At 31.3% G+C, this 25,373-nt stretch overlaps 1 protein-coding gene and 1 long non-coding RNA gene across 7 annotated transcripts; one reads left to right on the forward strand and one right to left on the reverse strand.

Moving 5' to 3' along the window:
* The first annotated feature begins 3,722 nt into the window (after positions 1 to 3,722).
* LOC128292920 (uncharacterized) lies at positions 3,723 to 8,216 on the forward strand. The gene is made up of 3 exons (XR_008282909.1): positions 3,723 to 3,796; positions 5,983 to 6,051; positions 7,991 to 8,216. It is a non-coding gene; the product is annotated as an uncharacterized LOC128292920 (long non-coding RNA).
* An 8,154-nt stretch (positions 8,217 to 16,370) lies between these two features.
* Positions 16,371 to 20,199, reverse strand: LOC108453304 (serine/threonine/tyrosine-protein kinase HT1-like). Of its 6 annotated transcripts, none has more exons than XM_053028007.1 (4): positions 20,026 to 20,199; positions 18,209 to 19,431; positions 17,595 to 18,050; positions 16,371 to 17,041 (listed from the first exon to the last, which is right to left on the reverse strand). In XM_053028007.1, the coding sequence occupies exons 2-4, from the start codon at positions 18,962 to 18,964 to the stop codon at positions 16,751 to 16,753; spliced, it is 1,503 nt and encodes a 500-aa protein (XP_052883967.1). In that variant the 5' UTR covers positions 18,965 to 19,431; positions 20,026 to 20,199; the 3' UTR covers positions 16,371 to 16,750. The 6 variants fall into 6 exon arrangements, with proteins under 6 accessions (XP_052883967.1, XP_052883969.1, XP_017606819.2 ...); XM_053028009.1 differs by having other exon boundaries at positions 17,595 to 17,831; positions 19,739 to 20,198; XM_017751330.2 differs by having other exon boundaries at positions 19,739 to 20,198.
* Positions 20,200 to 25,373: the final 5,174 nt, after the last annotated feature.

Genomic DNA, 25,373 nt, shown 5'->3' on the forward strand with positions numbered 1-25,373 from the left:
CCCTATACCGTCATCGGAACAGGGTTACGAGACATTACCAGTCAGTACAGTCCAATTTTGGTCATTAATTAAAATAAATATTTACACACATCCTAATTTTAAGATGTCGTCCCTTTAATGGGCCATCGCGGTCCAATATGAACAGTAACTTCAATTCGGGACTAATTTAGAATCACTACGAATTTTTAGTAAATTTCAAAATTCATACTACATACCGTTGCCAACCATAATTTACTCATTTCATGAGTACATCTATAACCTAAATGACTCTCATAAAACATCCTAGGTACATGCCGTTACCAATAATTAACACACTTTACCTTAATGAATTCGGGATCGAACTGGGATGCTTGATTCAACGTTCTATATTTACTAAACTCAAGCATTTTGAAACAAACCGTGCAGCTGAGTATGGTATACTCAAGTGGTATTTCCATAATCCGAACACTTAATAATATAACAATTAAACTTAAAATCACAATAACAATTATAAGTATTCATTTATTTGTTTTATAGATAAAATTTCAATTACTTACCATATAAATTCTATACAAGTCATATAACAAACACAATAACATATTTGTTCAATTCTTTTCATTTACTTACCGCATAAATTCTATACAATATATTCACAATTCACTTGTTTTCACACTTTACTTCTTAACAATATACCATTTTAATTCATTCTAACATCAATCATCATCCATATGAACTTCACTCATTTCATGAACCTTTTGGTTCATGTTTTCAATCTCATATCTTAATTTCAATTCTCAATTCAATTTCTCATTTCATTCCAATAGCTCAATCTATCAAATTCACTCGATTTATCTTTTCACTTATTTACCCCTATTAACAAGACTCGGACCTTGGCGGATACACGGATCCAACCAAACACACCAATATGGCACCCAAGTGCCTCATCGGATAGTTCAAGCAATATTTGACACCCAGTGTTTCATCGGCCTAGCAAGTAAAGTTGGTACCAGTACCTCATCGAATCTATTCAAGAAATATAGTGACACCAGTGTCTCATCGACTCGAGGTCGAAGAATCCCGAACACTTCCAATCCTATGGCATGCCAACTATATCCGACTCAGCCCGATCATCGTTAATAGGGTATTCAATTCACTTTTCAATTTTTTCAATCAATACACATTTTAATTAATCACATAAATTCATAATTCAATACAATTCAATTCACTTTTCAATAACAAATATCCAAATATCACAAATCTCATATTTAAAATTTTCAAACAATTTATATTTCAATTCAATTCAAATAATCAATATATATTCAATATTCAATATATATATCTATATATATATCGCCAATTCAATCAATATAAATTCAATAAATTCATCACATACTATATCAATCCATTTCATTTGCAAAACACAATAATTCTTACTTCAAAACACTTAATATACATATTAAGAAATAAATTCAAAAATTAAGTATTAGATTCGGATTATAGAAATACAAACCGTAATTTTCGAGCTAACTCCGTTGACTTTGTCTTGTCCTTTCTTAGCGAGATTTCGGTACCACATTGACTACTGAAATTAATACAATTCATAATCATTAATACATTACTAATTCATATCTTGAGTTATAGAATTCTAAATTAAGATCCGCTAATTTTTCCTGAAACTAGACTCACAAATCTTCTTACAATAAAATTTTCAGAATTTTTGGTTTAGCCATTAAGTACAGTTTATTCTTTAAATTCACCCCTATTCTGCTGTCTGACAGTTTCGTCCCTTCTTCACTGAAAATTAATTAGCTCACAGTACAGAACTCGGATAACATTCTTGTTGATTTCTAATGAAAATAGACTCATTAGGGATTCTAAACATATAACTTTAAGCCTCTAATTATTTTTATTCAATTTTTGGTGATTTTCCAAAGTCAGACCAGGGGAACCCGAATTCATTCTGACCTTGTCTCACAAAATTCATTATATCTCATAATTTACAATTCAATTGCTTATATCGTTTCTTCTATAAGAATCTAGACTCAATAATATTTAATTTCATATTTTATTCATCCTCTAATTCAATTTCTACAATTTTGGTGATTTTTCAAACTTAGACTACTGCTGCTGTCCAAAATAGTCTTAGTACAAAATGTTGATTTACTTTAATTTCAATTTAATTCTAACTAAATTCACTTACTTTTCTATCTTAATTCAAACTTTATTTCTATTCAAATTTCATCCATACTCTCATTTAAATATTAAATTTCCATCATACTTTCCTAATTTCAAAATTTCATCAATTTAGTCCCTACAACATAAAACTTATAACTTACTTTACAATTTGATCCTATTATCAATTCTAGCTTGAAATTTACTCAATTAAACCCTTAATTCACTATTTTATTCAACATGAACTATACTTGAAAATCTATAAACTCTCAAAATATCAACTTAATTTCATCAAAGTCTTGTTCCAAAGCTTTTAAAACATCAAAATTTAAGAAGAAATGACTTAATTGACTTACCAAATTAAACTTTGAGCCTTGAAACCCAAATTTTCCTTTTTCTTTTTCTTTCTTTCTTTCTCCCCTGTTTCTTCTCTGTTTCGTTTGCTTTCATTCTGTTTCTTATGTTTCTTTACTTATTTATATAATATAATATATAATATAATATACTATAATATAATAATAATTTAATATATATTTTAACACATAAAAATCTCAGATTTTTATGTTTATGCCGCCTCACTTAGGACAAATAGCATAATTGCCATTTTGGTCCTCTTCATTTTCTTTTAATCTACAATTCAACTTTCATCCTTTATTCAATTTAGTCATTTTTCCTAATTACTCTTAATTAAACTAAATTTACTTAATTAAACTCTAATTAACCACTCAATTGACTTCGTAAATATTTTTAATAAATATTTACGAATCCATTTTTCAGAAACGGAGACCCGAAAATACACTTTTTCGGTAACGGTAAAATTCGGGTCGTTACATGTCTACTAGTCGTGTGAGGCACACGGCCTGTTCACACTGGTGTGTGACCCTTATATGTTTAAATTTTTTTTAAGTATCTAGAATTTTTATATGTTATCGGTTTAGTCTTGAACCACTCTTAGGCCCTGTTTAAGGTCAATATGATTGTATTGAATGATATTTGTATATGAATGTTGTAACAGCCCATTTTTTTAGGGTTGATCGGAACAGTGGTTTCGGGGCCACCAAATTCGAATGAGTAGGTTGGTAAATATTATATTTAATATTTACGAGTTAATTGTGATTTTAAAAATGTTTTTGATATTGTGATTTTTGTTTTATAAGTGGTTTATTAAGTTCAAGTGGTATGACCCTAAGGTCAAGTGGGTTTAGAAAATGAGGTATCGGGACCTTGTTTCTATAAACCGAGTCGTAAATATTTTTATAAATATTTTTGTAGTGGCAATAAGATGGTATTAATGTTTTGTTGAAAAATTTATCGTTTCAATAGTTGATTAAACAAAAAGGACTAAATTGTGTAAAGTGCAAAAGTTGTGTTCTATAACTTAAAGGTATTAAATAGATATAAAACTTAAAAGTAGAAGTCCTTATTTGGTAATTAGCCCATTAAAGAGATAGTGGGATATGATGGCTTGGCATTTGGTGTAATAAATAAAGTGTATAAAGGTTAATATTGTAAATTGGTTAAAAATAATAATAAAATGAATATAATAAAAGAATCAAGGTGTCATCTTTTTCATTCTCTTTTTACCAGCCGAATATGAAGGCTTGAGAAGCCATGGAAGAAGCTTCCAACTTTCAGCTAATGCATGGTAGGCATTTCTAGTCCCGTTTTTAATTATTTTTATATTTTCGGGATCGTTGTTGCTTAATCTATCTAATGAGGGGACTATTTTGCAAAACCATTTAATAGTTTGATATTTTCCATTGATGAGTATAATAGGGCTTTGAAGTTTAATGGAAGAATATGAGTCCTTGTTGATAGTTAAACTATTTTTGTTAAGTGAATTTTTGTGAAATTGACAATTAAGGGCTAAATTGATAAATGTGAAAACTTTATGGTTAAAATGTCAAATAAATGAAATGTGTGGGCTGCTAGAGACACTAGTGATATTCGTCTATAGTATAATTTTACTCAATTTCATGAATTTGCATTTTTATGATATAGGGACTAAATTGTAAAGAAGTTGAAATATTAGGGGCAAAACTATAATTTTGCCATAAAGTGAATTATGGACTATTTTGATACCATGAACATTTGGCTAAGCTTAATTATGGTTAAAAATGGTTAATTTGCATGTTTTGAGCTCAGGGACTAAAATGAATAAAAGTAAAACTTTAGGGGTAATTTTGTAAAAATGAAAAAATGACCAAATTGTATGAAATGAGGTGTTTTAATGTCTAAATTAATATACTGGATGAAATTATTAATTTAGATCAAGATTGGGTGGAAAATCGAGAAAAATAAGAAAATTACCAAAATGCCCCTGAACTTTGGTATCTCTGCAATTTAGCCAGGTAAGTTCGTATGCAATAAGCATTGTTAAATTGATGTTTCTAATGCTTTAATATTGTATAAATTGTATATACGTGAATATTTTAATGTCTGACGATATATCGACAAAATGTGGCACTTAGTGTGCGGGGCAATCAAATATGGTACTCAGTGTACGAAATATTGAGAATGGCACTTAGTGTACGAGATATTGAGAATGACACTTAGTGTGCAAAATATTGAATGATTCAAAGGGAAATTAGAAATTGTGATTGAATGATTAAATAGAGTAAAGTGAACAGGTATACATGCTATATTATATGAATTGTTTATGAGACGACTTTATAATGGTGATATTTGGGCTTTGAGCCTAGCAAGCTTTAAGCTGGTGAATAATATTATCGGGTTTAAAACCTAGCAGGCTAAATGTCGGTAATTTGATAAAAGTCTAAGACTATGAGACCTTGTGTTAAATCGGCAATTGAATTTGTTCAATGCATTAAGTTGGCCAGGTATGTGATATATTCTTATGCATGTTAGATCGATTGGAATTGAATCATGAGTGTGAAATGAGAAGCATAGGTGAAAATGCCTATGTCATATATGTGAATAAGGGCAAAACCATCGTAAATTATCGATAAGGGTGGACTATGTGCGGAATCATCTTATAATTGCTAATTTGAACGGTTGTGTGCGAATCATTGAGCATGATGTATTGTGTTGAGATTATGCTTGAGTGAAATTATAGATATGTGATGAAATTGATTGGTGATATACATGTTTAAATAATGTGAATGCAAAGAATGTGTGAAAGAGTAAATTTGTAATAAATCTGCTTGGGACAGTAGCAGTAACGTGAATTTAGAAAATCACCATAAATTGTTGGAGTTGATTTAGAAACTGAATAAATTATGTAATTAAAGCTTAATGAGTCTAGTTTCTTATAAAAGAAACTGTGTAAGCAAAAGAATTGCTGATAATGAGATATCTGAAGTGGCGTGGGATAGAGTCAAATGACTTCGGGGTCCCCTGTTCTGTTTTTAGAAAATCATTATAATTTGTACAAAAATGGTTATAAGATAAAATTTATATTCTTAGACTCCTTAATGAGTCTATTTTCAAATGAAATCAAATATAACATATTTTGAATTCTGTACAATGATAAATTTGATTCGTAGTGAAGAGTGGTCAGATTAGTCAAACAGTGAAACAGGGGAAACTTTAAGAAAAATTTGGTATTGATTGGCCAAACCTAAAACTCTGAAAATTTTATGGATGGAAGATATATGAGTCTATTTTCATGGAAAATTAACGGCAATTGATTTGGAGTTTTTTAGCTCCAGTTATAAATAATTTAGTGACTATTGCTCAGGAAGACAACTTGTAGTGAATTTGTGATTATGTTGTAAACATTGATAAAACTTGTTAATGAGTTGCTTATTGCTTTCTTATGAACTTACTAAGCGTAAAGCTTACTCACCTTTTCTTTCCCATATTCCCTAGGGTTGCCAGGTTAGATCGGGTTAGAGGCCGTCAGAGATATTATCACATTGTCAAGTCTACGCTATCGGCGTAAGTAAATCTTAGTATTTCGAGTCTATGGCATGTATAGGGTTGTAAAGTTGAGTAAGTAAATGATACAAGACTAAGATATTGGTAAATATTTAATAATGCCTCATGAATATTTTGGGCCTTGTAAGCCTTATTAAAGGATAATATACGTGTGTATGAAAAGTTTAAAATTGATCAAAAATTTTTACGGTCTGGTTTTATATAAATGGATGAGTTTAAATCTGGTAGCACCTCGAACCCTGTTCCGGCGAGGGATACGGGCGAAGGGTGTTACAAATGTATAAGATATAATTATTAAATGATATGTATTGATCAATAACACCTCGTAACCCTACTCCAGTGATGGATACTGGTTAGAGGTGTTACATTCGTTAAGAAATTTTATCATTTAAGTGTTCAATTTAATAAAAAGGACTAAATCGCATAAAGTGTAAAAGTGGAGTTCTATTAGCTAAGGGTATCTAATAGCTATGGAAACTTAAATTAGAGATCCTTATGTTGTAATTAGACCATTTTTAATGTTATTGGACAAAGATGGACATCATTTAAGTGAATTATAATGTTTTAATTGAAGGTTAAAAATATAATTTAATAAAGTAAATTAAGTAAAATCATTAAAAATAAGGTCATCATCTTTGTTGTTTCTATCTACCACCGAAAAGAAACTAAGGAGACACCATTTTTGAAGCTTGAAATTTCAGCTAGGGTTCATCCTTGCATGTAAGTTCATTTTTGTCCCGTTTTTCATGATTTCTATGTTTTTGAGATCGTTGCAGCTTAATCTAACTAGCCCAGGGACTATTTTGTAAAATTTTTAAAGGTTTAGGGTTTTTCTGTTGATGAATATATATTTATTTTGATGTTTGATGATAGAAAATGTATGCTTGTTGTTAGATAAACAACATTTGTAAAGTGATTTTTAACAAAATTATCATTTAGGGATTTAATTGAGATATGTTGAATTTGTGGTTAAATTGTGAAATAAATAAAAAATATGGGCTAATAGGGACTTAATTGAAATTCGGCTAGCATGGGTATAAGCTGAATTTCATGAATTTGTATTTTTATGAGATAAGGACTAAATTGTAAAAATGATGAAATATTAGGGGAAAAAGTTTAAAGTTTCCTTAATGTGTATTTTGGACTGAATTGAATAGATTGAAAATTAAATAAGTTAATTTTGATTACATTTAGATCAAGAAAAGTAAAATTCAGATTTAGATCGGGGGAAAAACAAGGTTTTAGACTAATCGACTCGTTTCGTCATTTTTGCATTCGAGGTAAGTTCGTAAGTTAATAAGCATTATTATAATTGTATTTTAAATGCTTTAATATTGAATATATTTTGTATATGATATTGCGGATATGTTCGACGACGATTCGGTAACGAGAAATCCCAGTTGAACCTTAGGAATATATTAGGATATGAATGGCATGTCATTAGGGATTATGTGATTTGGGTGTTGGTCCGTACGTCCTACCGATGGCTGAGTTATCCAGCATGTGTTGCGGATACTTGTCACCTTGTGTGAGCAGCACTGTGTAGTTTCGTCATGACCTTCAGACTTGTGTGAGTAGACCCGTTGATAGCTCGAGAGTGAGCATTATATGTGATATGATATTGAGATAGTTTCGGCTATATATGTAGCACTTAAGATGCGAGATTCCTGAGTATCCAATAGTATTTCAAATGGTTCAATAGCTATATCAAAGATGCGATTGAACAATTTGATACAGGATGGTACAAGTATGTACATCAACTGTATAAGCATTGAAATGAGGAAATTTATGAAATTCATAATTAACTTGGTGAGTGAAAATGTGGTAGGTTGGTGAGTCATTGTGAGATATGTTATGTTATGTTTAAGTTGCTTAAATTGTGCATATATGGTAAGTTGAGTTATACTTTTTTACGAACTTACATTGTTTATTTTTTCAGTGTTTTATAATGAAATCAAAGCTAACTCGGATTTGGGAATCGTCGGAGACCTTATCACACTATCAAGCTATCACATTGGTACTTTTAAATCTATGTTTTTAGGATATATGGCATGTATAGGAGCTTTGGTCATTTTGGTATATATGATAGTAATGAATTTAGCCATTTGGATTGGCTTGTAAATGTTTAGTGTTTGGTTTTATATATAGCCATGAGAGTTGGCTTATTTTGGTTGATTTGGTTGTGTATATATATGCAAATGACCTTTGTCTTATGTTGATAATTGCTATGCAAATGATTGTGGTAAATGGTTGATATTTGAGAATTGGTATGCTTATGAGTTTAGGCTAAATGATGCATAATTGGAAGTGTCCACATTGATGATTTGTGAAAGTGAGGTTTGGTATGAAATTGAATGGCATATTGTGGTATTTGGTGCCTTGTATATGTTGGTATTGAAATGGCATAAATTAAGTTTATTTGAGATTGGATGAATGTCTATTTATGTCATGTTTGGTGCTAATTGGTTTGGTGTAGGTGTATGCAATTTTGGGTGGCAAGGTGACTTGGTAAATAGCCTATTTTTGTCCACATGGGCAGAGACACGGGCATGTGTCTCAACCGTGTGTCCCCTAGTGTTGATTTAGAAATCAAGTCAGTATGCTCACACTGCCCAGCACACGGGCGTATGACTTGGCCGTGTGGCATAAGTTAGTATGCCCTACAAGTTTGACACGGCCTAGCACACGACCTGGTACATGGGTATGTGTGGCCATTTTGAAGGGTATACGGACTGGTCACACGGGCGTATCGTTGGCCATGTGACCCAAGTCAGAGAGTTATATGGGGTTAGATACGGGCTGGGACACGGCTATATGATCCCATTTCGAATGTCCACATGGCCTGTGACACGAGCATGTCTTTGGCCATGTGAGACACATGGCCGGGCCACACGGACGTGTGTCCCTTGTATTTTACAAAAATTTTCTAAGTTTTCTAAAAGATTCTTAAGATATCGGTTTAGTTTCAAACCACCCCTAAAGCATGTTTTTGGGCCTCAAAAGCTCGTATTAGGGACTTGATGAATGATTATGAATAACTTATATTTGAATTTGATAATTGTATGAGAAATGTATGTTTGATTGTATAATAAGTCCGGTAATGCTCCGTAACCCTATTCCGGCATTGAATACGGGTGAGGGGTGTTACAGTACAACAGGATTGATGAGCACTTAATGCAATTAGGTTTTAAAAGAAGTCCCAATGAAGCTGCCCTCTATATCAAAAGTGATGAAATTGATTTTGTTGTTGTTTCCTTATATGTGGATGATTTGTTGGTCACAGGAAATAATACAAAACTTGTGAAAAAATTCAAAAAAAAAAATGGAGTAAACTTTCGAGATGACGGATTTGAGAGAAATGGCTTACTTTCTAGGAATGATAATAAAAAAGAAAAAATGAAGAAGTGGTCATTTTTCAGAAGAAGTATGCTAAGGAAATTTTGAAAAAAATTCAGAATGGGTGAATGTAAGAGTGTAGATACTCCAATGTGTCAAAATGAAAAGTTGAAAAAGTCCTTGAAATCTTCTACAAAAGTTTAATTAGTTGTCTGATGCATCTAACGACTGCAAGACCTAATATCTTACATTCTGTAAGCCTATTAACCATACTTATGAATTGTGCAACTGAAACACATCTTACAGTTGCTAAAAGAGTTGTTAGATATGTGAAAGGGACATTGGATAATAGAATCAAGTTTTGGGCAAATCAGGATTATGTTTTGGAAAGCTATTTAGATAGTGATTGGGGAGGTTCACTTGATGATTTGAAAAATACTTTAGGTTATTGTTTCAAGTTTTAGTTCAGATGTGTTCTCACGGTGCTGCAAAAAGCATAATATGACGCAGGGCCAAATGATAAAGGGTGAGAAAGATGAACGCGAAAGCAGATCGTAAAGTTTGTCAAAGTCGCGGATTTGACTTAGGGCTCTAGACGTTCGGAAAGAAACTTGGATTTTTTTTTACACAACCTGAAACGAAATTAAATTCAAGTTAGATAAAATAATTAAAACAAATAATAAATCAAATATTAGGAAGTGAATAAAGAAGATAAATGGAAAGATAAAACGTAGCGTGTAGAAGTCCTAAGAAGCCTTGGAAACACGAAGGATCCACAACCCCCTTCAAGCGGCTCTAATTTCCCCTCCAAGATAAAAACTTTGGCAAGAAAAAGTTTGAAAATGATCCCTACAATCTAAAAAGATTGTTAAAACTCTTCTAAAAGAAGCTCAAGAGAAATTCTCGAAAAGAAAAACTCAAAGAGAATTTATAAACTCAAAAGAGAAATAGAATAATAATGAATTGTCTCCTTTGTGTACAATGCGAAGGCCTATATATAGGCTAGCTGTAACGACCCGAACTTTAAGGTTATCGAAAAATGTATTTTCGGGTCTCCGTTTTTGAAAAATTGATTAGTAAATATTTTAAAAATATATATATTTATGAAGTTAGTAGAGTGGTTACTTAGAGTTTAATTAAGTGAATTTAGCTTAATTAAGAGTAATTAGGAAAATGACTAAATTGAATAAAGGATAAAAATTGAATTGTAGATTAAAAGAAAATAAAAAGGACCAAAATGGAAAATAGACCATTTAGTATAGTTCAGGCGACAAACAATGAAAAATCTAAAGATTTTCTAGATTATTGTTGAATTATAAATTATAAATTATTATTAACTATTATTATTAAATAAATTTAAAAAAAAAAAAGAAAAGTGACAAATGTATGGTTTTAAATAGATACACATGTATTAATAATATACACATGTATAAATAATAAATAAGTATTACTTATTATTTAAGTATAAATAATATTACATATATATATATATGTATATAAAACAAAAGAAAAAAAAGAGAAGAAGGAAGAAATAGAATAGTAGAAACGAAGCAGAGAGGGAAGGAAGGAAAGAAAGAAAAGAAAGAAAAAAGGGGAAAATATAAGGTTTGAAGCTTGAAGTTTAATTTGGTAAGCCAATTAAGTCATTTCCTCTTAAATTTGATGTTTTAGAAGCTTTAAAACAAGGTTTTATTGAAATTAAGTTGATATTTTGAGAGTTTATAGTTTTTCAAGTATAGTTCATGTTGAATAAAATAGTGAATTAAGGGTTTAATTGAGTGAATTTCAAGTTAGAATTGATAATAGGATCAAATTGTATAGTAAGTTATAAGTTTTATGTTGTAGGAACTAAATTGATGAAATTTTGAAATTAGGAAAATATGCTGGAAATTTAATATTTAAATGAGAGTATGGATGAAATTTGAATAGAAATAGAATGTGAATTGAATTAGAAACGTAAGTGAAAATTAGTTAAGATTAAATTGAAATTAAAGTAGAAAATTGAATAGAAAATTCAATTAATTAGATATAAATTAGTAGTGAATTAATGAATATGAATTGTTTTAATTTCCGTAGCTAATGTTGTCTCGAGAAGTTTCGGCTAAGTAAGGAAATAGCAAAGTCGACGAGGAAAAGCTTGGAAAAGCTCAAAAAATACGGTTTGTATTTCTATAATCCGAACTCAGTCATTATTTGTTATATTTATATACAGATGACAATTGTTAGTGTTAGAATTATGATATTTTACAATTGAAATGGATTGATTTTGGTATGTGATAAATTTATCAAATTTATATTGATTGAAATCATTTTGATTGAATTTATATTGATTGAAATATATAATATATATATGATTTATGTAAAAATTTGAATATTGAATGAATGTTATATTGAAAAAATTATATTGATTGGAAATATGAAGGAATTGATATGAATATATGTGATTATTACAATAGTATATTGATGAAAGACTTATTAAATTGAGAAAGTGAATCAAATACCCTATTAACAGTATCGGACCAGATTGGATACAAATGGCATGCCATTGGATTTATGATGTGATGAGGAGATTTGTAGTTCGGCCGAGAAGATATTTTTATTATTATATACTTCGGTTTATCCGAAGAGGCATTTAATGCCTTATTGGTGTGTTTGGGAGGATATGATATACTGGTGTGTTATGGAGGATTTATAATATTCCGGGTGTGTTTGGGTTGGATATTCTGGTGTGTTTGGGTTGGATATTCTGGTGTGTTTGGGTTAGATATTCTGGTGTGTTTGGGAGGAATCCGCGTATCTATCAGAGTCCGAGTCTTGTTAATAGGGGTAAATAAGTGAAAAGATAAATCGAGTGAATTTGATTGATTGAGCTATTAGAATGAAATGAGAAATTGAATTGAGAATTGAAATTGAGATATGAGATTGAAAACATGAACCAAAAGGTTCATGAAATGAGTGAAATTCAAATGGATGATGATTGATGTTAGAATGAATTAAAATGGTATATTGTTAAGAAGTAAAGTGTGAATACAAGTGAATTGTGAATATATTGTATAGAATTTATACGGTAAGTAAATGAAATTCATCAATAAAATAAATAAATGAATACTTATAATTGTTATTGTGATTTTAAGTTTAATTGTTATGTTATTAAGTGTTCGGATTATGGAAATACCACTGAGTATACCATACTCAGCATGGGTTTGTTTCGCATGCAGTTAAGTAAAGATAGAACGTTGAATCAGCATCCCAGGCCGATCCCAAATTCAATGAGGTAAAGTGTGTTAATTATGGGTAATGGCATGTACCTAGGATGCCTTATGTGTGTGTCATTTTGAAATTGAAAATGTAAGGATGAAATAAATAAATTTAAGGTTTGGTTATGGTATAAAATAGGATTTGAATAATTTGGTATGAATTTGAATTTTTATGAGACAATGTCAGATTGATTTCAGAATTCCCTATTCTGAATTGGGAAAATCATTAAAAATTGTATAAAAATAATTATGGGCTATAATTTATATTCTTAGAATCCTTAATGAGTCTATTTTCAAGATAAATAAACAGGAACATCACCCGAGTCCTGTGCTATGAGATAATTAAATTTTAGTAAAGAAAGGTCGAAGCTGTCAAATAGCAGACTAGGGGTAACTTTGAGGAATAAACTGTACTAATTGGCTAAACCAAAAATTCTGAAATTTTTATGGTAGAAAGGTATATGAGTCTAGTTTCAAGAAAAATTAACGGAACTTAATTTGGAGCTTCGTAGCTCCAGATATAAATATTTTAGTGACTGTTGCTCAAGAAGACAGCTTTGACATGAACATAAGAAAATAATGGAATTGTGTGTAATTATTCTGTAAACTCCGGTAATGCTCCATAACTCTCTTCCGGTGATGGTTTAGGGTTAGAGGGTGTTACACTAGCTAAATAATTTTAAATAAAACTGCTAAGTATGCTAGAACTCTAATTTAATCTAAACAAGAAGTAGTTTTAAATTAAACTTTCTTGTTAACATAAAATTCCTAAATTACTTAAAATACTTAATAATTATCAAAAGTTCGGAATAAAATAATAATAAAATAATAAGGGCTGATAAATAAAATATTGGGCTCATATATAATAAAAATTAAGCCTAAAACCCAAATTCAATATGATTTAAACTCGAATTAAAAGCTCGAAACTCGTAATTCCCGTCATAATCCCGTTCAGAAATTCTGCTCGCGCAGTCTTCACTAAAACAGTCATAACTTGAGCTCCCGAACTCAAAATCGAATGATTCAAAATGCGTTTCGAAGTTAAGAGATAGATATTCAAACGCCATGGGACATCTCAACCCAGAAATGTCAGGATCCCATCCAAAAAGTCGTCGAAAGTCTGCTGATTTCCCAAGCCTGAAAATTGGCAATTTTGATAATTGGAATCTAATATATTTCACCCCATTTATGCATGTATCATAATACAGTTGCACAATCTATAGAAAAAGTTGAATGTGTTGCAATTAATGTTGCTATCAATCAAGTTTTGTGGTTAAGAAAAGTTTTAATGGATTTGAATCTAAAGCAAAAACGATGCACAAAAATGTTCATTGAAGCACTTCAATATCAAATTATTTTCTCTTAGAGAAGTGCATAAGGAAGGTTCAGTTGGTTAAAAATATTGCAAATCTGAATCTCAACTATCTAGTATATTTACAAAGCCCTTACTAAGAAGCAAGTTTGAGTTTCTTAGACCAAAACTTGGTGTTTACAACAACCAAAGTAAAGAGTATTAAGTTGTGTTTCAGCTATCGCAAAATTTGGTCAAAACAAATTTTACTGATTTTTTTTAATTTTTAAATCGTTTTATTATTATTGTTGATTTTAAAAATTTGTTGATCATAAAATATGATAGTTGCTTAATTTTAGGATGTAATTATATTCATTTTCATGCATTTAAACAACACTCCAACCCAATAAAAAAGTTGACTTTACCAACAATTATTTCTATCTTTCTTTTCTTCTTTTTTTTTTTTTTTTTTTTTTGCCTCTTGATCTTTATTTTTGTTTCTTTAAATTACAACAAAATTTATTCCAGCATATCCAATAAATCAAAATTCAAACACGTCACCTACCAATAAGTGATCATAGGTCCACGTATAATCGAAGCTCCCTTACACCCCTCTCTATGGGAGGATTAGTAACTGATCCCTTGCTGTAATTAATTCCCCTCCTTATTCTAGTTACCTCAACTATCAAAATGCATTTATTCCCCGTAAAAGATCCATTCACAACCAATAATCTTTAAAATCTGAGCTACTAATGTTATTCCTAGGATGTTACACCTTCCTAATGAAGATTTGACATCGTTACATATGATTGTAAGCCAGCAATCTTGTTGGAGGCCAAGACAGTTAATACTTTAGTTCTAGAGAAAACTACCCCATAAGACTGTCAATGGTCGTCTATAGAATCAATGCCAAAGTCCCCGCTATACAAGTTGTTGAGCAATTTATCCAATTGAAGAATATGGGGTTCAGTCTCTGATTTTTTCCTAAAGGACACAGGAAAAACTCCGATTCCGATTTTTGGGGAATACATTGTTGCCAAAGAAGCGGGCAAGACCCTTTCAAAGTGTTCTTTGAAATCCAATCAGCGACTCGATTACCAGTTCTATCAACATGCGAAAAATAAATATCAGTATTGGATGTCCATGATAAAATATCTTCAATAATTATAGACACATCACACATCCCAGGGAATCTTCCTGTGCTTACCATGGATCATGTTCATAGCTTTCACGCAGTCAGACTCTAGGATCACATGTTACCAGCCATTGCGATTGATGAGGACCGAACCTAACCTAATCGTCCAGGTTTCGCTACGAACGCACTCGCTGAGTATGTTTGTGCGTTGATTCTGTCAAGAGATTGCTATTCCTTGCAACAGCCTCATGACCAGCAGATTTTGAGCTGACCAGCCGCAAAAGACAAAAACAGAGCAGAAAACAGCAGCAGGGATACAGAAGCCAAACCAAATCAAGCAAAAAACAGAGCAGAAAGACAAGAAGCCCTCACTCCAAGACCACTCCGAAAAGCAGATAAACATGAACAAAAACAGGGTGAACGAAATCAAGAGAGTCGAGGGACAAAACTTACCTCAAAACCTCTGAACCAGAAAACGCGAGAAAGAAACCCCAAACTGGAAAAACAAAGCTGTAGACGCTCAGTAGAGAGAAAAAAAGTTCTACTCAAGAGAGAGAAAATGGGGAGAATCCCACCGGCGGGGATGGAGAAAATCGACCTTATGAGTGGCGATTTGTAATATTATTTTTAAACCATAAATCGGGTTTGGTCTCTGATTATGACAAACATCAGCACTGTCAGCTATCAAGCGCAGGTGAATGGTGACAAAGCAAGAGAGGTCTCAGACAAGGGAATCATCTTTATTCTTGCTCAAAATTCACTTCCCTTACCACTTCTGAAAACCGAAGCAACGGAGATTCCTGGTATGAAAATTAGCAGGAATACTCGGGTAATATCACATTTTGTCTTTGCTGCTGATGATGTTTACATTCTTTTCAGATCTAATGTCATACTTGATACTTGGCACAAGAGCTTTCAGGTTGCCACCCAAAGTCCCAAAAACAATGACCTTAAAAAAAATGGTACAAGATCTATACGACCCTCAAGGAAAGTTATCTGGAGTGTCCTCGTTTAAAACTCAACGACAGTGTTCATTAATGATTTTTACGAGTCGTAAATTGACGATGCCACGTTAGCAAGACACATCATCAAAATCCTCTGGAAGGATTTTCTTTTGATTATTGATTGTACCTGTTTGCTTGTGATTAACAAAAGAGATGAAGCTAGTAGTACAGACAGATGGGCCTCACTGAAATTGTCCAACGAGATATGAGGTTTTGATTCCGAAAACCCAACAGGAACGGGTCAAAATGAAACACATTGACATTGATATCCTTATAAAGATAACCGACCCTCCCAATTTAAAACCACGTCTGTTACATTGTACCTATACAATATTACAACATGGGTCACATTCAATGATATTGTTTTTTCTAATAAATACAAAGAAGTCCCACCTAAATTAAGAGATATTTCAGTAAAGGTATTACAACAAAAAGGGTCCATAATTACATAAACAGACATCTGATTTTTTTGGTTGTATTTCAACAATTTTTTAAAACTTTCTGCTCGAAATAATGATCATTCGTTTTATAATGTCAAAAAGAAACACACATGCACGCCATTGCCTACCAATCTATTTCATTCAATAAGGTACAAATAAAGAAGCTTAGACAACGAACCTTTTAATTACAATTGACCCGGTGACACTACAAATGCCAGGTCAGTCAAAATAAAAACTCATGAGAACTTAGGTTTAGGCATAGGTGAAGAAACATAGGCGTTAAAGTGCGGGTTGTGCGTTGGACTAAGCTTTTGAACCCAATGAAGCAGCCCTTTCTTATGATCTTGGCAATTTGAGTTCGGTACCCAATCCAGTGTTCCATCACGATTGAGTGACGACTCAAATTGCTCCAACACCTTCACTATCTGCCAAAACTCAGGCCTCTTCTCCGGGTTTAATGACCAACATTGCTCAATTAAAGCTCGCATTGCAGGTGGACAGTCTTTGGGGATAACAGGTCTCAGATTCTAACAAGAATAAAAGAGTTCTGATATCAGAATTACAGATATATAATCATCATATAAAAAGCTTCTCAGTTGAACTTAAGATTAACAAGTGTAGCAAATTATTCCGAAAGATGTCACAATTATAATTCAAGTAGGATACCTGCTAATAGCCATGTCCTTCCAAAGATGGAAAACCTTCATATTCAGTAACTATTGTTATCTCAAAATGGTGTTAGATTAGCCGCATATTGAATGGCCGAAAGTATGAATGTAATGTTTGAATAGGCTGTTAGAGACACTCAAGCAAGATGACATGGCTTCTTAGTGGTATACCATTATGGACCAAATAATTCCATTCATGTGACTAGAATCTTCAGTGTTATACCATATATAGAATGCAGTCTTAAATTTGACTGTAAAGATTTTCAATGCAGTCTTACGCTATATTTTGCGCACCAAGGGTGTGGAAGTTCATTCACAAGAAAAAACTTTATATGCAAAGACCTAAATGAACTGAATCATGCATATAACTATATATATATATATCCTAGAAGCATTAGATTTGGGGAGATACCTTGTTCACAACTGCAAAAGCAGCTTGGATAGGATTCATATCCTCGTATGGGATTGTTCCGGCAACCAGTTCCCACAACATTAGTCCAAAGCTATACACATCCACCTTCCTTCCATACGATTTCCTTTTGATCATCTCAGGTGCCATCCAACGATAAGTCCCAGGGTCATCTGCCAGTAGATCACAATATGCCTCCTCACAAGCTATACCAAAATCAGCAATTTTCATGTGGAATTCCTGATCAATAAGGACGTTCTCTGGTTTAAGATCGCGATGAATGACTCCTTGAGAATGAATGTATTCCATTCCACGAGCAACTTCGAGAGCAATAACAATTAACTTTTTCAATGGAAGAGACTTATGATCAAGCTTGTGCAAGTAGGCCCTTAATGAGCCCTCTGATAAATACTCTGTTATAACACAATAAACCGGTGGCTTTCTACATGCTGCTATAAACTGGTTATCAGATCAAGAGATAAAGTGAGAATCGAAACATGCGGTGCGAGCAACAAGCAAAAAAATACTCTATTCAAGAATAATTCAAAGCAATTCTATACCTGAACAAGATACATATAGGGAAAGGGGACTATGAAAAGAAAAGAAGAATGAAATACCTTTATAACGTTCTGATGGTGGAGTCGAGATAAAAGATTAACCTCTCTATCGAACTGTTTCTCTAACCTAGTAGCCAAGTCTCCATTGTCATCATCTGGTACCCTAATAATCTTAACTGCAACAGCTTCCTCCTTATATATGCCATGATAAAGCCTGCTATGCGCACCGTGTGCAAATCTAAGCCCGAGAAATAGCTGGGAAAGATCAACCGTGTGCTCATCAGCTGCATCTACAGCGTTAACCCGTCCTCCAGCATGGTCAAAATACTTGGTCCAAGCTGATTCTTTCATGCCCTTTGACCTATCTGAAACCTTCAAGGAACCCAAGTGCCTAAGGGGGCTTGAAATGGAAGACGGTGCAGGTGAACCGGATCGTTTTGTCTGGTGGGATTCCTTGTGGAAAAACTTGCCCACACGTCGCTTCTCAGATTCTTTCCTTTGAGGATGTGGAGTTGAGGATCTCCTTCTCTCAGACTTTGCTTCCTTGAAAGTATCCGGCAGAACAGTCTGAGGGACAGGGGATACAGATCTTTGCTTGTTGGTGATCGGATTTGGCTGAATCTGTGGATCATTATGAACTGGTTTCTGAATAGAAGAAGCCACAGTTGACCTGGGTTTCGATCCTAAACTCCGGTCCTGGTTCCTGGCTGATTGTAAATTCAAAGGGAAAGAGCCCAATCTAGATGAGTCCAATCTATGACAAACAGTGTGAGAGAACTTTGTTCTCCTGATCCAAGAATTTGCCTCTTCTGACATTTCTTATTTTCCCTGTAATTCACTCCAAATACTTGAAAACACTACAAAATCTCAAACCCAGAGCTTCCTCTTTTTTTTTTCCTTTCTTTTTGTCTTCCCTTGTATATTTTCCTCTCTTCTTCGGAGAAGGGACAATCAAGAGATTGTTCCTGAAATAATTACTCCGAAACTAAAATTTTCCAAGCTCATCAACAATTGACCACTGAAAAAAAAAAAATCAAACTTTGGTCTCATTGGAAATCAAGAAACCAATCAAAGCCAAGAAGAAGAACCATCGAGAATGGGACTCTAATCAGCCTAGATCTCTTCTCCATTTTCCTTTTTCTTTTGGAAAAGAGATAGAGATAAAGATAACCACTTGAAACCCATCCACGATTGAAGGCCTTTTCTTTCAATCTATCAAAAAAAAAAATTGAAAATTTCTCTCTTTAGGCTTTAAAAGTCAAAACACCACCTTCCGCGAATGCCTGGAAAATCCCACAAACCAAATAAACAAGTCATTAATCCAAAAAAAACAATTTAAAAGTAAAACAAAGGAAAAAATATATATATACTTCATTTTATTATTGAAAATAAAGAAAAACCCATGATTACAACCCCCGTTAAGGCATTAACCACAGAGAAAAACAATCATTTATGTCAAAAAACAATTATAAACCCCATTTAAAAAATAAAAATAGAAAAACCCAGATTCACACATGATAAGATAAGCATAAAGCAAATTAAAAAGAAAAAAGAAAAAGAGGAACAAACTCAAAGTACTAAGAGTAGTACATATGATGACATAAACCAAAAAAGCATCCAAAGACAAGATCTTTATCATGAAGCTAAGAAGTACATGGCTAATCAACCCAAGGTGGCATTTTTTCTGGGAGGGTTCTTTTTCTCTTTCTTCCTTTCTTTCTTTCTTTCTATCTCTCTTTCTTTCAAGTTCTAACCTTCTTTTTTTCTTTTTAACAAACCAAAGACGGGATCTTTTTGTTGGTAGAAAGGAGGGGAAACAACAGCACCAAAGTTAAAACCCCAAAAATAATAAACAAAATAAAAATCTAGGAATTCACCTCCCCTGCAAAAGGGAAGTTTGGGGAAGGTATACGTATCGTATACGGAGATGGTTTTGGGACCGTAGATTCCGTGGACCCGATATTTTCGGTTGAATGAATACTGGAAACAGTGGAGCCCAGTTGAGAGGCAATGCTCCAGTGTGTGTGAGGACCACAAAACAGGAAAGTCAATATTTAAAAGGTGGAGCCTTTTGATTTTTCAAAAAAAAATTATTGATTTTTTTTCTTAAAGAAAGTATGGTGGAGAAATAAAGTGTCGTTTTCACGAAGAATGTGTATTAAGAAATTTTTATAATAATTTATTACAGAGGCAACAACAAAAGTAAAAGCTACAGATTTTCGAACCCCCCAAAAAAAAAAGAATACGGATGGGTGTTCGATGGTACGGTCCGCACGGATTTGTTGTGGTAAGGTTTTCGTGGCCAGCTACCCTCTTGTTGTATACTTATATAAATATTTGTATATGAAAATTACTAGAGTTAAATTTTATAAATAGACTATCTGTAACGGTATGATAAGTTTGACCAATAACAATTTTTTAAATAAAATATATTCCATTTTATGGTTAAAATATGTATTTAGTCCTTATATTTTTATGAGATTTGAGATTTAGTTTTATACTTTAAAAGATAAAAATTTAATCATTTTACTTTTTAATTTAAAATCATATTCTTATTGTTATTGTTGTTAGTAATTCCGATAAAATTTATCAACTTATCTCATGTTTATTTTCCATTAATTATATGTCACGTCATATGAGAACAAACTAATTAATGTTAAGTTGATAAATTTTGACGAAAAATAATAACAATGTTAATGATGTAGGAGAATTGAATTTTAACTTTTAAAATATAGGGATTAAAGTCTAAATTTTATAAAAGCATAGACTGACAACACATTTTAATTTTAAAATTTTTAAAATTTCACTTATAAATTTTAGAAAAAACTTGTGAATGTATGAGATTTGAACTCCAGTTTGATAATATATATATATATTAAAAGAATTATGTTTGTGGAAGTTATTTAGTTGGATTTTTGCTCTTTGTTTTTAAGATTCTTTTGTCTTTTATCCATTTTTGTTTGATTTGATGGAGTCTTTATTTTATCTTTTTATTCCTTCTCTTTGCATGTGATAAAGTTAGGTAAAGGGAAACAAATTACAATGATCAAATCATGGTATACCCTTTTATGTATATGAAATAACTATGTTATATATATAAATTAATTGTGTTTTAGTTGAAATGGTGTAGTTTTAGTTCAAATCTATTATTTTTAATGTATTTTTAAATTTATTAAAATATAAATTTGTGTGCAATAAAATTAAAATTCAATTAATGGATGTTATACATAAATCACTGGTTTAGGAATTAAAATTAGAAATCAGCGTGAGAATACTTGATCTCATCCTATAATAAGGTTATATTTTAGGTTTAATAAAAGAATCATATCTTTAATTTAATTCTAAAAATGTCATCCTATAATTATTATAATATAAAATATTATGAGCATATTTCTGTGTTTTGAGGTGACGAATCTACGAGTGACACATATACAACAATATTAGATAAATTGAAATATATAAAAAAATAGTAATTTGGAGCAAAATGCATTGACTATTTGTTAGTAAAATAAAAAATGCTGTAAAAGTGGAAAAACATGAAAATATGAGAATACGTTGCAAAATGGCATAAAACCTAAAGGGATAATTCCTAGCACATCCCTTTGTAGTTTGTGCTTTGTGGACGTTTCTTTTAGGTATTTCCTAAAAACAAATTGGGCCCCAAATGAAGAATCTGTTTGCCATATTCTCCACCAGCATTTATGATGTTTCTTTAACGTCTCATCTCATTTGACTAACCAAAAAACTACTCAAATAATATTCAATAAATAATAAAGGCATTTTCCTTTTTCATCCTAAACACATCTAAAATATGTTTTTTTTAAGGCCCTTTTTTTCCCTCAAACTTTATTAAAAATTCATTTTAACCCTCTATTTAATTTTTTTATCTACTTTAGCTCTAGAAATTATGTTTTTGTCAAATCATCCCAAAACAGATGAAAAAGTCAACGCTTGTTAACTTTACTGACGTGACGTATATGTATAGAACATGTCAGCATTTAATTAATTTTTTAAAATTTTAAAAATATATATTAAAACTTGTTTAACTCTTATTGTTTTTAATATTTTTTATTTTTAAAAACAATTTTAAATATTATTTTAAAATTTAAAATAATTAATTAAATGCTTACATTTCATCCAAGTGGCAATTCATGTCTATGCCATGTCAACAAAGTTTGAAAAAGTTAATTTTTTCAAACATTTCTGGGTGATTTGATTAAAGAACACACAAATTTAAAGGCAAAAAGAACCAAAAAGTTTAAGTAAATAGTTGAAATAATTTTTTTATAAAGTTAGAAGACTAAATAAATTATTATACATTTTTAAAAATTCAGGGGATTTGAGATAAAAATATATTTTTAGTCCTACTTTTTAAATGATGGGCCTTTTAGTATTATTTTGGCATGGATTTAAGGTTTGGGTTGAAAGTTTGGATATAATAGAGAAAGTGTCTGGCATGATGTAATAATGCCATAAATTCTTAAATTATGTTTGGTGGTTGAATTTGTACAAGTCCTTGATTAGTGATATTTCCATGTCCCTAAAAGTAATTGTTCTAAGCGGTCGATGGATATTAAAATTAGCATGGCATGATAATGCCATTGATTATAATTGTAATTAATTAATAAAAGACGGTTTAATGAAATAGAAAACGAATTTCCTCATCTTCCACATTCGGCCCTAGTAAAGAAAGACAAAAGAAGAAAAATGTCTTGAGTTTTGCTTCCATTGCCGCAAGCTTTCAAGACCTTTTTGGGTGAGTTTTCTTTTAATTATTGATGGATTATGATATAATGATCTTAGATAATTAAGACTCTAGTGTTAGATATACCAATTGATGGAGTTTAATTGAGGAATTAAGTTAGATACTAAGTTTAGAGAGAGATTGAAGATGAGAACTTTAGATAAAAATTATGTTATAGTGTTAGTAAAATAATGGACGTTGTATGAATAAATTTGATTTAAGCTTAAAAGCTTTGAAATTATTGTTGACCATTAAGGATTAAATTGAATAAATTAAAAATTATTAAAAATTATGTTATAAAATGAAAATTAGAGGTCCCTAGTGAATAAATTTGAAATCAATTTTAAATCCAATAAAGAAAACTGAAAGTTACGAGTAATTCGAATAATAAAGCTTATAGAGGTTAAAATTGAATAAAATGCATTCATGTTTACATTTTTGTAAATTATGTTTAAATTGCGTGATTGATGAGTTTCTATATATGTGTTTAATTTCATAGCTAAATACGACGTGAGACTTTCTCAAGACAAAGAGAAAACCAAAGTCGTTAACAAATGATCGTTTTTCGTTTGTGCTTTTATAATCAAATTTCAATAACTTGTTTGTAGCATAATAAGTCGTTATAATAAAATATGAAGTACTTGTCAAGGTAATTGTCTCTTTTCCCAAACCATGAAATGATGAATTTGATGTTGTGATTGTTGAAATCAACCTTGAATGCTTGAATTCTGATATATATATATTTGTGTGTGTATAAAAATATGCTTGATACATAGGTATATATGTTATATTGAGATATTATATCATGTTGAACCGTGTTATAATGGTGAGATAATGATCATGCCCCGTTAAACAATGTTAGACTTGATTCGAGTATAGTTGTCATACCATAGGGTCACTGGTACAGTGATTTACAAGCTTCAATTCCCTGTCGGTCGTGAACAAATATTAAATCCATCGTTGTCAGGCAACCTGAGATGGTAGAATAAAATAGTTCAAACAAATACTAAAGCCATTTGTTGCCAGGCAACTTGAGATGACAGAATAAAAAAGTTCAAATTCCTAGAGGATGGTGGGCTTACTTATTATATAGATTCGCGTATTTGTCCTAACGTTTATCGTCAGTTAGAGAAAATTGAGAAATGATGTGAATATAGAAAATTATGATGAACTAAATTAGTTAATATTATGTTGTATATTTGCTTAAGATTGAATCTTATGTTGTGTGAATTGAATTTGGATTATTTTAACACCACTAAATATTCAATACTCATTGTAAAATTATGTTTGTTTTCATGCGCAAATTTTGGATGTGAATAGACGTAGATTTATAATGGTTAAGCATTCGACTCAACAACTCAACTCAGGATATGCCTTATTACCACTTTTGTATGTATATGTGATTTTTGGGTTATAGGGCATGTGTTTAGGGTATTTGTGACTTGGTGTTAACTTTGCATTTTGGTATATTTGGTAATTTTCCTAAAAGAGTAAAGCTGAATTTCATGGTTAGATATTGATGGATTATGATACTTTACATGAGTTTGAAGATATGAAGTAGTTGGTTAGATATTGATGGATTCATGGTTACAATTTGATGATGTTTGGTTGTGCTAAATTGATGGTTCTTACATTGAGGTAAGATTTAGGTATGTTTAAGGTATATTTTGATATGGTTTGAACATATGAAATTGTGCATTTAGGGTCATTTTTCCATTTAGTCTTGAAACAACATGAATGAGTATCGAGACCATGAGAACATAATTTTCCTTATTGTATAACTATATGTTTAATGCCTCGAGATAATGTTTAAATAGTCTCGAGAAAGAATGACTCTTGTCTCGAGACAAGGAAAAATTGAAACCAATTAAGTTTTGCCATATTCCAAGTCTCGAGACATTCGAACATCAAAATTAAAATAAAAAATTAGTGAAGGTTGGTCTTGAAACCTAATCTCAAGACATAATGGACTGTGCCTCAAGACAGATTAACTTTGAAGCAAAAATCCTTAAAAATAAAGTAGGGTCTATCTCGAGATAGGAAGTTTTCGGTCTTGAGACACAATATTGAAATTTGATAATTGAGTTTGGATTTGAGTCCTAACTCTAAATTTAACCCTTCATAATGTCATAAAAATGATGAATTTGAAACTTAGACATTATGTATGTACAATTGTGAATATGTTTTATGATTAAATTAGTTTGAACGATAATTATGAATTAAATTTTATGATTATATAATGAGATAGCTTGAGTTGCTTTGGTAATACAATACAACATCACATATTTGAATCCGACAATTGTATCGAGTGTAGTGTATTACAAAGGATTTTTAATACTATTAAGCCATTATTTTTTATTGAATTTGAATAGCGAAAAAAAATAGCAACACAATTTAAGGAAACAATTATTATGCAATAATAAAATTTATGACTCATTTGTAATGTCTTATTTATAGTTTGTATTATACATCATATATTAA

The sequence above is a fragment of the Gossypium arboreum genome, chromosome 5 (genome assembly GCF_025698485.1).
Source record: "Gossypium arboreum isolate Shixiya-1 chromosome 5, ASM2569848v2, whole genome shotgun sequence".
In the NCBI taxonomy this organism is placed as follows: domain Eukaryota; kingdom Viridiplantae; phylum Streptophyta; class Magnoliopsida; order Malvales; family Malvaceae; genus Gossypium; species Gossypium arboreum.